General features: G+C 36.7%; 1 protein-coding gene across 12 annotated transcripts in view; it reads right to left on the bottom strand.

Moving 5' to 3' along the window:
• POLR3B (RNA polymerase III subunit B) overlaps nucleotides 1-14,969 on the bottom strand; it is an 86,395-nt gene that overhangs the window by 42,428 nt on the left and 28,998 nt on the right. For all 12 annotated transcript variants that reach the window (XR_003252047.1, XR_003252046.1, XR_003252048.1 and 9 more), the window contains 6 exons: nucleotides 12,373-12,534; nucleotides 8,837-9,037; nucleotides 7,348-7,510; nucleotides 5,106-5,259; nucleotides 2,914-2,988; nucleotides 2,051-2,149 (listed from right to left, as the gene is read on the bottom strand). Coding sequence is in view for 9 of the 12 variants with exons in the window: in XM_026056778.1 (XP_025912563.1) it covers nucleotides 2,051-2,149; nucleotides 2,914-2,988; nucleotides 5,106-5,259; nucleotides 7,348-7,510; nucleotides 8,837-9,037; nucleotides 12,373-12,534 (854 nt within the window). In the remaining 3 variants the exon portion in view is untranslated. The remainder of the gene's footprint in view (nucleotides 1-2,050; nucleotides 2,150-2,913; nucleotides 2,989-5,105; nucleotides 5,260-7,347; nucleotides 7,511-8,836; nucleotides 9,038-12,372; nucleotides 12,535-14,969) is intronic.

The following is a 14,969-nucleotide window of genomic DNA, read 5'->3' as shown; positions in this document are numbered from 1 at the left end:
GCACGGACACCTGTCCCATTCTGCAGAACTTCACAGAACTACTGACACTGTTATCAAATAATAAAAAAAAGATGCTGCCTTAAGAATATACTGGCAGTGAAGTTAAGAATTTCTTCAGAAGGCACGAGCGTATGCAGTTACATACACATTTTCAGATTGGATAAAATCCAGCACAAATATTTTTCCATTGAAGTCAATCCTACTTGAGGAAGATGTAAAATAAGCAAATCCTAATATCTAACGATGTATTCCACAGTGCTAATGAGAGACTATCAAAGTTTACAGAGCAGTCCAATTTCTGCAAGTCAAAATACCACTGCTGGAAATGGACTCTAGAAAGGCAGGTGACCCCATGAGTTTGAAAAAAAGAGTTACAAATGGATGAGGAAGAAATTGAACACATTAAAAAGAGTCAAATACTCCAAAGAAAACCACTAATTGGATTGGAAAGGTAAAGAGAGGTTACTGCAGCTAAAAGCAGCCTACATTACAATAGCAGGAATGTTACCTCACACTAGTGGATCTTATCAGTTGTATAAATACAACAAGTTGTACCAACATGGTTGCATTTTTCAAAACACAAGATGATCAGCTGGGGGAAGGTGGAAGCAGGGAAGGGGATACACAAACCAACACCAAAAGGTAGGGAATATTATTACTAAACAGAAAGAGCAATATGCTCATAAGGTGCAAATTTAGATAGTTATGGCCCTATCAACTACAAGTATTTAAGTTAAACTCAAACAAGTTTATGGACAATACAGTAATCTCCTAAACTTTTGGCAGTTATCTTGGTGTTATTTCCTCCCACTGGTCCATTGGAGGTCCACTGCCTCCCCTTTTTATTTTTGAGTGAACAGTGATTTCACATGATCCACTCCCATTAATCTTCCTCACCAAGTCAGGTGTCCTACAACTTAAATTTTTCAGCTGTGATGCTTTGTGGAGGTTATTTGACTTGGCACAAGTGACAGTAACTGTGTATGCTCCTCTTTGCTGATGTATACAGGAAGCCAGCCAAGAGCATGCAAGAGTAATTACTTAAAGTGATAACGTCTTCAAAGGCCTGGGCAGGAGGAATGCAATTTCACTAGCAGAGTGAATGCATTTCACCTGGCAAAGGTTAAAGACACTAAGAACCTCATCCAACACCAGTGAAATCAATGCTGTATTTCTATTAGCTTCCATAAGTACTTGACGAGGACATCACTTCTATAAAATGCATTTTCTGCATAAATCTACTGATCAAACACTTCATGGAGGTAACTTCTGACATATTACATGCAACCTTCAGTTCGTAAGATTTTGTCAGAGCAACATTAAAAAAAACAGTGAGGAGACTGGAGGACTTAAACATTTAAAAGAATCCTTCCTTTAATGTGGGCTCTTTGATCACAGTCACAAGCCAGAAAAACAGAACAAAGCACCAGGTTTTCCTAAATGGCAGGAAAACACAAAAATCTTGAAATCTTTCTAAATGAAAACTACATACCCAGAGTGCATTTAACTCCTGATTAAGAATACACAGTATGATACAGATATTTTTATCAGGGACTATTATACAATTGAGAGTAAAAGTGAAAGACTCATTTCAACATGCTTTAAACATTTAGTGTCAGCTGGTTGTCTAGGATCCCTCTAGAGCCAAAGGAAAGAGAGAGCTCATCGTTTAACCGGTGGAACCATTTGCCTTCTGTATTCTTAATGTATAAAATTACTCCTGATGACTGGCCAAGAAGAACAAAAAAGGCCCCCACCTCCAGAGAAACAGAGGATACACAAGCATTTCATATTTTTGTGGGTTAGGAGCAGGAACAGATTTTCCACAAAACAAAAGCTAAACCATCTTCTGTAACTATCCTATGGATAATTTAGGATCTGTGTAAACAGATTTCTTTCTTTACCTTTTATCTGAGGTTGTTTCAACTGCTAGCAAGGGGGGGCGGGGTGCATGTGTGTAAACAGTGACATTATTCATGTGCTTGCATTTCTGAGAGTCATCCTATGAACATTTTTCCCATACCAGTGTTTAGTCTAAACACACACTTACTTATTAATTGTATGCTCATATAGTGCAATGTTGCAGTCATTTTCTTCATTCACATCCAAATATTCGACAAGGCCTTCGTGCAAAAAGTCTTCAAAATTCCTATAGTTAAATTAAAAAATAGACTAAAACTATGGTCCTTTCTTAAATTTCTGAAAAAATAAAACTGCGTAATACATATATTAGAGGAATGTAGATAGCTCTGTAGATTTTGCATCTTTAAAAAGAAAATTGCCCCCCCTTTTTTTAAATTGACCCTCCTTGCCCATTCACCCCCTCACACAGTCAGACTGACCAGTGCGACTTACTTGAACAACTAAGTAAAATATCCCCATATGCACACATCATCACTGTAAAGGAAGGCAAGTACAAGTGTAATCTAATAAGTTTTTTGTGATGATTTTGCAACACGTAGTTAAAGCTAAATGTAAATGCTTTTGTATGCTAGGTATGGGGGGGTTTTAAACATACAAAACCAAAATTTTCCAGTAGTCTCAAAACTAATGCTGAATGTGTCTAGTTTAGGGTGGTCAAACTGATATTCCTAAAAAGCATTTGATGTTCAGTCAATAGAAGCATAAAATTTTCTCAGGCCTCCAAACTTAGTCACTTGTAGAAAGATGAGGCTGTGCTATATATATTCATTCTATATAATCACCAAATTTCATAGCACTAAAAACCAAAAAGACTAAACTCTTTTTCACTTGATTTTAAAAAACCTCTGACATTGATTATTAATTTACATAGGAGAGCAGACTTCTCCTCATAGCTAAATGACATTGCAAAACAATGGACTGACTGAAGTAGATCCACAAAATATTTACAGACTAACATGAAGAGGAATACAATCTACTCGAATTATTTACCTGTATCCTTGAGCCAGTTCTTCCATATGCTTGTTTGTAACTGCAGGTTTTTGCTTCTTTACTATTATATAGGGTCTACAATTAAAAAAAAAAAAAGTTGTCACAGCAAATGCACAGGCAGGTAACTTCATTTGTACTGAGGATAAGAACACTGCATACACCACCTAATGATATAATGCTTATAATCCACTTTTACAATTTATCCATCTTTAACTGATGTGGCCACATAAATAGAGTCAATAAAAGCTATCAGTCTGGAATATATAGATCTTGGTTTGACACACAGATTTCCTGAACTGATTTATTTTCTACAACATACCCAAAAGATTATAAAGAACACTAAGATTATAATTTTGAGGAAGTGCCCTTTTTTTCAATCTTTAACTATCATTCCCTTTAAAGTAACATTTTTTAAGTTTCACCTACACATTTTGTTGATGACTTTGAGACACTTAAGCCTTCTCAGTCTACAAAGCTAAGAATAGCATTAAGTTCTATGGATATCGCAGGGGGTTCATACAACGCTGAGCAAACGGTTGTGCTCCAATGCCTGCATGCACGAATGCGTTTTGCGGTTACTTACATGATATAGATACAAAGTACAGGGCATTTACTATGGGTTGCATCAGATGAATCCATAAATTTCAACAGCACATGGATCTCTGAAGGCTTCCTTACCGCAAGGAAACACTGACACAAAGGATGGCATGCGAGAACGAAACGTCAAGGGCTGTTGCTATTTGGACAAGTTGCTCTTATAAAGAGCAGCAAATAGCTACAAGATACTTGTGGAGTCTGCTCTGAAGTCTAAATAACTGTTTGAAGACTAATGAGCACTTTAAAGTGGTTAAGAGGGGGATGTGAACAATTGCTGGGTGGGGGGAAGGTCACAAAGCAAACTTGGTAAACTCCTGGAAATCCACATGATTTCACTCTTTTTTTTTTTTTTTTTTTTTTTAAAAAGTTGGAACACACATCAGAAGTTTTGCTGCATCTCCAAATCTGCAGAATGGCTGGTATTAGCCCTGACTGGAGAAACAATTTCTCTGCCATTTAATTCGCTCCTATCTCTGGATACCTTGACCAGGTATGATTAACCGACAATTTGTACATATAGGATTCTGGGACCTTTACAGTGCCTCAAACTGCATTCAGTATGCTCTGTTTGGAGTTTCAATTAATGAATAAGATGGAATGTCAACTTTAGTTTTGACTATTATTTGCTCTAAAGTATGCACACAACTAGTCAATTCTATATATAAATATATATGCATATATTTATTAAGTCTTTCTGTCTCTCCCAATCTCTTTTTTGTTCATCTGTTATGCCTTGTCCTTTAGGCTAAATTATTTGGGCCTGGAGATGTTTCACTTTTGGGCCTGGAGATGTTTTACTTTTAAATAACCTAACACAATGCAGCCATAACCTGACTGGAGTCTCTAGCCTCTGCTATAGTACGACCTAATCTTCTGCCTCAAAATATCATTATATTCCACCCTTTCTTATTTTAGCCATCCAACTCCTTCTTGTTCTCCTCTGTGACATGACTGTTATTCAGGCACACTCTCCATCTAATATAGACTTTAAGCATCTCGAGGCAGAGACCTTCCTACAGGTTTGTCAAATTCCCTGCCTATTAAAGGGGAAGCAAAGAATACTTCCTTGTTATTATAGCAAACAGGTATGCATCTGGGAAAACATTGCACCGGGAGTAAAGACGACCTATCCTGAAGGCAAAGGGTAGCTTCTGATCCTACAATGTAGTATCAAAGCTGATGGGATATCAGGTGAGTAGCTGCTTGTTTCTTGCTTCTGGACTGTGGTATTTTTATACAGGAAGTAAGAAAACCCTCTAAGGACATGGGGTATTATTGCATATCAGGTTGATTTTTCTTCCCTTTTGTTTAGAAGATGGAAGCAACATTTTGTTCTGACTTCATTTTAAATATAAAACAAATTTATTTGGGCTTTTTTTTTTTTTTTTTTTTTTAAGTTGATTGACTACATGGTATGTTTCTCTGATCAGTCAGCTTTGAACAAGGGTTATTTAAGGAGAAAAGAGATTCTCAAGTCCTGCTGAATTTGAGTACAGATCATGTGCTTAGGTTTGTACTTGTGAAAGCCTCAGTCCTGTGTGTTTTAAGTGCATAAAGGACCAATTTTGATGAGAAAGTTCTGATGAGATGTTTACCTGCACAATCTCCCTCCATCAGAGGAAATATAAACACATCTGTCAGAAAGATTTGTAGAGATGGAAACGAACTCATTGATATAACCTGCTCGCCGCATTATCCGAAACGTGTGGACTAGTTTCTGATGATCACGTATGACACCAAGGATGTTACCTATTCGGAAAGAGAGTAAGTTCATGATACATGTTTTGCATATCCAAAATTCCTTACAAGTTCTGGCTATGTCTTGTATGCAAGGAATACTTCCTACCTCTTGCAAATAACCACTGTTGTCATAAAATTTCCCTTTTCCCCCATGGGAAGTTTCAGCCTTGCTAAGGAAGATAAAGTATTCTGTTAGCACAAAATCTGTGCGGATTTCAGATTAGAATTGCCTCTTCCTCCTCTCAATAACCATTAAAAAAAAAAGTGTCAGAACTTCACAGATCATCTATCTGTTTGACTCCACATAGCTTCTGAAACAAAGTGGTGCGCTTCGTTCACCTCTCTTCAAATGCATTCCTGCTCCCATGCCTATTCATCAAGTAGGGTACAAGCAAACAATGTTTCTGAAGCCTGGAATTTCAGCTGCACTATGAATGGATCCAAGCCTTCCAAGCACTGACCAAGGGACTGTTACACTGGCTTGTCAGAAATTTTAAAAAGCCCCGATATTTTTGATCGAGGTCATCGCTCACAGTTGCACCAGAATTTCTCCTTCAGGAATTCAGCTCAAACAATTTTACCTTAGTAGGGCACTTTAGCACTTGTTCAAGTATTTTGAGTCATGATGAACAGACAACAGAGTAGAAATAATTTTTAAAGAGTCATCTAAATAAAGTCACGTCAGAATATAAGATAAAAGCAAGTACTGTGTCATATTAAAACAAACAAACAAACAAACAACTCTTTAGAAAAGGAGCCTGATAGTTTAGGGGGGTTATAAGACAATCCAAATGGCTTTTATAGCTTAAGGGACTTGTACCTGGGAGATTTTTTGCCCTCTTAGGTCACAAGTTCAGATCTGCCACAAGACAGCCATCAGCAAGTCTGGTGTTTTTCAGTATTGCAAACACTGAAACAGTAAATGGCTTTGTTTCATTTGTACTAGATTATGTACATTTGGGAACATAGCTGATCTTCGCTCCATACCACAGACTGAGCTTGTCAAGGGAGAGTCCAATATATCCGCTCTGTGCTCCCCTTTGGGCCATAAAACCAAACAGAAATAATGCATGGTTTCACTGCTCCTTACCTTTAACATACTGTTACAGAGGATCAGAGCAAGGGATACATTTTGGCTGAAGTGTTGCTTTTTTATTACTGGGAAGAGGAAGGGCTGAAGAGTAACTACTGTTTAATTTGAAGGTAAACGGAGAACTTCTTCACAATGAAAGACATTAAATACTATTCCCTGGAAGTGGATGCTGTTAACAAAAGGCCATTTTGAAAATCACAGTTGTAGTTTTTAAAATGTCAGTATTTTGAAATCTGATATCATAGTAACTGTTGATTTAGCAAGGCTAAAGTTCAGTTGTAAAAGGAACAGGAGTGTGCAGATGCAAGGCACATGTGCCAGAATATCCATCTAACAAACAAAGATACGAAAGGAGGTGGCAGCCTGCTTTCCAAGGTATAATTTTTTCTAACCATTCACAAAGCAAGTTGTCCTTTAAAAGGTAGCTTTTAAAGAAAACAGCATTGCTAAGTTTTGAAGGCAATTAATATTTTCTTTCTGTTTTTAAACACACTTGCATGAATAGGTATAAAAATACATAAAGATTGCAGTAAAATGAAGTATGTTCTGTGACAGCAACTTTCAAATTTTAAACTGAAGTTATTACAAGTTTAGCAGTATTATTCTCTTTAAAAAGTACCTTTTGAAGGGCAAATCACTTGGTTAGTGGCCAGAAAAAAAAATAAAAAAAGAAATTCTGTAGTGGATTATTCTGCAGTCCTTACATATTTTTGTACCTATTCATGCAAGTGTTTAAAAACAGTACTGAAACTTTAAAAAACTTCAATTTCCTAGCTAAAAACATCTGTGGTCAAGAGTTCTGAGGACACAGCTTCAGATAACTAAATACCATCATCTGGCCTGTCTGCTCTGTCTAACTCTGTCAAAATATTTACTGTTGAAGTTATCTACATGTAGAAAACTGCATCTGCACTTGATCACACTCCAAAAACTGAGAGTTAGTCTTCAAAAACCATCCAACAATCAGCAACCAACCGGTGTCAGACTGCTAAAAAGCTCCATACCATTAAGGAAAACAAGGAACACATTTGGATATGAAAGTTCTTCACCACAGAGCAAGTTGACATCTTCAACTCCAAGATTGCTGGCTAATTTAATAATCGGGCCATCTTCCATGTCTGTAGTAATGTGAGTCATGAGGGCAAGGTTTTTAACCAAACCACAAGCCTGAAATAAAATAATAATAATAATAATCCATCAGTTATTCCAAAGTAAAAGTACTAATACTATCAACATCTTTTTCTTCCAAATTCTGTACTTAAGTGGAACATTTAAAAAAAAGTCAAAGCATAAGTGAAAGAAATGAAACAGACCAACTGTACTGAAAATTAGGAAGAAAGGAAGAAATTTTCTAAATCACATTGAAACGTAATCTTTTAGCATTTAAAAACTAGTAAAAAGCATAGATGATGAAGTTGTAGTTCTTAAATGACCCAAACATTTATAACCTATATTTCTCTCTTCAGTGTAACAGTTACTTAGAAACAGAATATTGCATAATTTAGATAGAAAATCAAGGATATTAATTCAACAGCATGAGAAAATTTGGACATTTGCAATACATAATCTTAGCTTACAATTCTCCAGGATAAAACATGACTAAAAATATTAATTATCCATAAAATTTAAGACAAAAGTTATGCTATTAAAATATAAGCTATTAGAGTTGATTGTTATGAATCAAGATACCAAAAATTTTTATATTATTTTAATGTAATTTTAACTCTGAATTTTTGTTCATTGACTTTTAAATGAAAATACAAAAACAATCTATTTGTCCATTTGGCAGACATTCCATTTGTTCTAAAATGAACTTTAACATTTTTAAAATGCAAAAATATCCAAGTATCCTATACAATGCAACTTTATTTCAGCTGCTTAATAAGACTAGCTCATCTTGATTACATATTGATGACAAAAAGTTCAGAGCTCCCACAAGGCTTTCCTTCTGGAAAAAAAAGATTGTCAGGATCAATCATTTGGTTGAAATAGTTGCATGATCTACTTAAAATAAAACATTTAAAGGCCTTTTTTTCCCCCTTGAGCTAAAGGGGTTTCTGTAATATTAATATATGTTTCCAGAAAAACCTAAGGGCAGATTGACACTGCAATATCAAAGCAGTACATTTATTATAGAAAAAAGGAATAAGAGTTTAAGACTCCTTTCTTTCAGTCCTAATCAGAAGAGAGCAAGTAGCTCTTCTGCAAAAATGGGAGGCCTCATACCATTCTCAGGTGATTTCTGTGCACAGTTTTCAGCCAGTCCACTCAGGTAGGAGAAAAAAGGCAATGCAGTAAGGAGGGCGAGAATGTAATTAGATGGGATGTGAGAACACAAATGAGTCATGAGATCAGGCTGAGGGTAATTCATCTCTCCAGAAACCTCCTCGGCAAAATTCTTCCTCTGATGGAAGATCATCTGCTTCAACACAAACTGTGCCTCCATCCCTTGGGAGATAGAGAAATACTAACAGCAAAATACAAGTTCTTTACCTCTCCTTCAGGAGTGTCAGATGGGCAGAGCATCCCCCACTGAGAGGGCTGTAGAGATCGAGGACCACTCACTTTTCTTGTCTTTTCAAACTGAGAGGAGATTCTAGTCATCATTCCCAGAGCAGATATATAAGATAAGCGGGACAATACTTGCGTCACACCTTGGCGGTCCATTTTGAATCTTTTCAGAGACCAATTTCCCTGTAGAATAGAATGAATATTTCAGAAAAGTTAACACAGTCTATCTTTGTCTGAACACTACGTATCTTTTGGGGTATTTTAGACTGCACGACATTTGAGGAGCTTTGTACTATAAATGTTGCCCATTTATACAAAACTTTCTAATTACCCACCTGCATATAATCTGCTAGTGATTAGATACTGGTATAGAATATTTTTTAAAAAGTTAAAATAAAATAATTGCTCTTCCAGATCAGAAGATACTTTTGCTATAATACATTCAACCACACAAAGATTCTTCATCATCTGTCCCTTATAGGTAATTCAATACTCAATTTTATGTAAATGAAATTCTTTTCTGTTTTACCTCTGCAGACATTTCTTTTTCTTCAAAAGTTCCTCCCCTCAGAAGCTGGGCTGATGTCCTTATTGAGGTCTTTTGAGTGGAATACACTTTTACAGTACCATCTATAAACTGTTTCAGCTCTACCTTGTTCATGATTTGTTATTTTGGTAGGAAATACAGGTGTTTCTACTGGAGAAATTTGACATTAAAGTTGTCTGTACTTTCTTGAAGTCCTTTGGTTTAAGAATCCAGAGGAAAATGACTCATTGATGTGACTTGTCACAGAACTACAAAACGCAAGATCTATGCGTATGTCAGAGATTTCATGTTTCAGGCCTGTCAATACCTATATTGATTGTAGTTTTCACTAGGAGAACAGAGAAGTTAGAGAATGTTCTAGGACACAGCGTTATGTTTCCATGATAAGCAGATTTAATTATCTCTACATGTATCTAGGTCTTCTCTGCAATCTAATTTAGCATTTCTGCAGGATCTTGAATTTTGGAGCTATGCTTTTTCACTTGACGACATCTACTCCATATGTGATTTCCAGTACCTTACTCATTGGATACAGCAAGTTTCTGTCACATTTACTACTATTTGCCCCCAGTCACCATTTTATTGGTTGGTCTGAAGGCAGTGAAGATCTCAGTGTAACACTTTCCCCAGAATCACCTTCTGCTGATTCCTGTAACCTTTTGGATGAACTCAGCCCACCACTGCTAACAAAGAATTAGGAGCTTGCTTGCTGTACTGCACTGGAGTCATTTTGGGAGGTAATTTGCTTGGCTTCTGCAGTTATACATTAATAGCATAATCCCATTTTATGATGAACAGCAAGAAACTACTAACCACCCCAATGATTTCATTAATTTGCTTACATATTCCTGACAATTAAGAGTCAGTGGAATTTCCTTTTTCTCCTTGTTAGGGAAAGAGGGAGGGCATAATGCCCAATAGTAAGGAAGTCAAAAGAAGAAACCTGTCTACTTGCTCACCCTGCTCAGGAAGGTCTCACTCACTGACCATTTCATTTTTAAAGGGCAGGGAGTTACCAGAATATGAATGCAAGAATACAATAAATTCATGAGTAGTTTCTCCTCACACTACAAATGATTGCATCTGTAGCATAAACTAGTATGTGGTTTCTCCTGCACTGCTCAGAAGATTGTGAAACCTCAAAGACTGGAGGAAAGGGGAAAGAGGAGGTAAAAATGCCACTCTCAAAAGTAATGTGAAAAATTCTCTGTGCTTTGGAAGTGACATACTGACTCCTTCAAGGTTGTCTAAAAAGATGAAATGGGGCCAGAGCTGCTGCAAGACAAACCCTGACAAAAAACTCCCTACTGAAAACTCCTACGAAGTAAAAGGTTGCAAGTGCAGAGGCACTGCAAGATTCTGCAGGCACTGAAATGTCTATTAGGCCTGTAACAGTACAGCCTGACCTACTCTGGTATTTTCTAGGGTAAAAAGTAGGCCTATAGTCAATACCATTGAACACCACTGCACAGCTGATGTAGTGACGGTATGAATTCTTCTGCAGGCTACTGGTGTAATTATGAATCTGCTGAGTTATTTCATGCTCTTTGAGGCTATCACTGAAGCATTCTGGTGAGATTGGAGATTGTTGTTTCCAGGAATGATTTTTATGGTATTTGCTTAATCTCTTGAATAGTATGCACTGGGCATTGTTCCTGAGAAATTGTTTTCAATGCTTAAGAGCAGATGGTGTTTAACTGCTTATGCAGCAGTAAAAAAATAATGTTCTAAGATAGTGGAAGAAGGAAGACTTTACAATATGTACTGAATAGTTTGCAGATTTATCTCTGTCAGTCCAAATGGAAAAACTGGCACCAGCTAGAAGAAAGCACTAGCATTTAGAGAAACAAATCTGTCAATTGTTTTGGTTATGTGCACTGTAGAGATTTAACTACATTTGGGGCACTCATAAAATTAAATAGTGATAAGCTTTAACATTGGGATTTGTAAGTAACAGACTGTTGGTGGTTTTGGATGCAGTTTGTGGAGTTAATTTTGTTTACAAGAACCGAAGAAAAAACTCAGTCTCATGCTAGGCAAAAAAGCCCTCTCAAGAGTTCCAAAAATTAAAAAAATGAGTTGCACGATTTTTACCATCTACTAAAACACTTAGAGTAATCTAATTTCTTAAAAATTCATGGATTTCAAAGCGGTTTACAAGCTTGTAGCTAGATTTCAGGAACCATCTAACAATTTGGTGTTGCAGATGTATAAGATAAGAGACAAAGTCAGTAATTTTATTTTTGATCTTGTCCACTGGCATGAATGAAAATATCCATTCTAGTAAAAGGTAGACATAGGCTAAAATCTAACCAAAACAAATATTTTGAGGCTTAATTACTAAAAAATTTTGCAGTAATGTGGCATTTAGCAGCTCTCCCTATGTTAAATAAGTCAGTATCAGGTATTAATGTAGCAGAGTGGTGCTACTTCCTAGTCTGCAAATTTGCTCTTACTAGCAACTTTATACAAATAAAAACACAGCCCTCTTAAAAGGACTCAAAATTCAGCTTTTTTTTTTTTTTCCAATTGTTTTCCATTCATGATGTTTTACTGCTGTTTTTCAACCACCTTTTGGACATACATTACAGCTTGACCCTGGCTAAATCCAGACAATAAAAATATACCATGAACCATATAAGAAAGCATAACTTGGAAGACAGCAAGTTAGATAAATATAAACACTATTGTATTCTAAATTTGCTTGTTTTATCGTTTCTTCACAAACACTTCAAACACCACTTTGAAACAAACGGTAAAATAAAAAGTGGTTTGATGATTAATGATCCTTCAATGAACTCCAAAAGCAGTGCCAATTACAGATTTTTGCAATTATGATCTACACAGAGTACTAAATAGATTTGCTTCTATGACCAAAGCTAGTGGAGCCATCAAAACAAAATTCACACTTTTCCATCATTCAACACAGTGGAAAAACTTTACATACCAGAATTAAGACAAAACTACTTACTGTGGAAATGGCATTGACCATGCCATTGGTGATCTGGTCTTGACGCATATGCTTCACTACATCAAATTGAGCTGCTCGTTGCTTGGGGATTACCTGGTCAGCTATCTTTTTCAATTCAGAGTTAAATTTTTTGAACAAATCTTCAAATAGAAGAGACAGAAGCTGGAAATACAAAACAAAAGGATTCAAGGAAAAATGATACTTCTCCAGATCTCAAAAATGCAGGGAAAAAAAACAGGTATCTTATATTTGTAACCTTATACTTCTGATCAGTTAAAAAAAAGAATCCTCTTTGTTTCTTACCTGGTCTATTTCTCACAAGGTTTTGCCTTATTAAAACAAAGTGTAATATAATAGAAATAATATCCTAATTATAATAGAAATAATATCCTAACAGAAAGCATAGAAGCATGGTCTAAGACTACTCATTCATCCCTTTTTGGTTTACTTTGATAGTTCCTTCATGACATCTTAACACACCCATCCACACCTATACTACCATTTATTAGGTGTTTTCCCCAATCTTACATTAATCTGGCTGATCAGCCTCTTCCTTTCTTTAAAGTCACAATTTCTAAAAGATTTCTTAAACACCCTAAATACACAACCCTGAACTGCACGCATGATTTGGAGGCAAGAACAGCTTCTGTTCTACTATTGGAGGAAATAATCCCAGTAAAGCAACAAGAGTCCCTCCTTTGAGATACTCTATTAGTAAAGAAAAAAAAGGCTGTTTTGAGTGTCCCCTCCCAGGGCTTCTTAAAACAGACAAGAAAGCCACCTGTAAGAGGCTGTTAGGGGAAGCAGTTCAGCAGCAGAGGATTTGGAAGCAGTGCATAGTTTGCAAAACCAGACTGAAGCACACAAGATACCACAGCTTCTGCACAAGCAGAACTAAAAGAGACTCTTTTTGGCTCAGCACCAACCTCTGCTCTTGACAGCTGACAGTACAGATCTCAGGTTATGTAGTCAGCTGCCTCACTCAGACAAACTTTTATCTAATTACTTTTTGTTTTTCCACAGATTATGTGACCTGCAATCACACACCCATGGAGAGGCCTACAGAGAGTTCTATACCTATCACCCTTTTCTAGAAGTACTACTATCTGCAAATTGCAGTGCCCGCCCACATCTCTCCCTAAAACAAGGGGCCTACAGAGCCCTAAAGAAGGGCCTTAAACAAAGAAGCTACTTAATACAGGTGAACTGGAAAAAACAGCAACACGTCTCTTCAAAAGCACTATAATTTAAGCCAATTTCCTGTGTATGTATATTACTATACATACTAATTACTTCTAGTTCTTAAAATATCCATAAAAGGAAAAAGCTACAAAATCTGGGATCCTTTATTTGCTAATTTGCTTTGCTTTTACAACTTGCCCAATCTCTCCCTGCAGTCACTAATAATTTCCCAAAATACTTAAAATGTATCATGTAATGCAAATTTAAGTGTTCACAATGATTAATTTTGCAAGCGAGCAGTGTAAATTCCAAAGCGTGGCAATCCTATCCTGGGACTCTATTTTACAGCAGCTCCAAATGTCAGAAAGCCTAAAAATGCAGCAGCTACCAAATGCCAAAAATGGTAGTTGCCAGTGTACAAAGCATTGCAGGGCTGAACAAGCTAGGTATTCAGCCACCACAAGCTAAGACGTTCTGGAGCCAGTTGCACCATTTAATTTCTGCATGTGCAGAATTAAACTGAATCATAACTGCCTACATTAGATATAGTCCCAACATCTCTTCCCCTTCCGGAAACAGGAGAGCAAACCACTCATGCCCATGGCATGGGCCACTAGCTTTCATTTGTTTTCCTCCACCTACATGCCCAGCTGGGCTGTCCAAAGCCCTTGGCAAATAACACTGTAAATCAGCTACCTAAATTATAAGTTGCCCTTTTCACTAGCATCACAGATGAATTTAGGCCTACCAAGAGCATCTGAAAACTCAAGGCAGACATCCGAGTTGCTATAAAACACTCCTAGGGGGTTTCATGGAGAGCAGGACTGGATTATCTTCAACAGTCTACTCTACAAGACATGAAGACTTAGTGATGAACACTTACTGATGAACACTTAACCATAAAACACCATGAAAACCAGTGATGACAAATACCGTATGTTAACTCTAGACCACAATGGAAGTGGCTGAGAGTTCAATTTAAGTTAGGACTGAGAGTTTAAAACAAAATCTCAAGCCAAAATCATAAGTTAGGGTTCTACACTCCTAGGAGTAAAAGACGAAAAGTGACTGCTGAGCATTTGATGTGTATATTAAAACACAATTAATCCTTCCCTGGAAGACCAAATCTTTTAGGGTGTTCATAAGCTCTTTTTTCCATCTGACTCACCATGCGTGTGAGCACACATTCCAGAAAGCAATTTTTGATCATAACAACTTAAAAAAAAAACCCTCTTCTTTCCTGTCTTTGAGGATGTGTAAGTATTCCCCAACTTAAAAGAATCCCTTGATGATGCTGTCCACTAGTGTCACAAGGGCTACCTCATCCTCCGCCCAAGAAAAGAGGGATCTCTTTCAAGTTTTTATTCACAGATTTGCTCAGAAACAGATCCTTTGCTGAAAACTGATCAAGTATT

This window comes from Apteryx rowi, unplaced genomic scaffold (genome assembly GCF_003343035.1).
Source record: "Apteryx rowi isolate R43461 unplaced genomic scaffold, aptRow1 scaffold_133, whole genome shotgun sequence".
NCBI lineage: Eukaryota > Metazoa > Chordata > Aves > Apterygiformes > Apterygidae > Apteryx > Apteryx rowi.
Note: the sequence above shows the minus strand (reverse complement) of the source record. Positions and strands in the feature narration are given on the sequence as shown.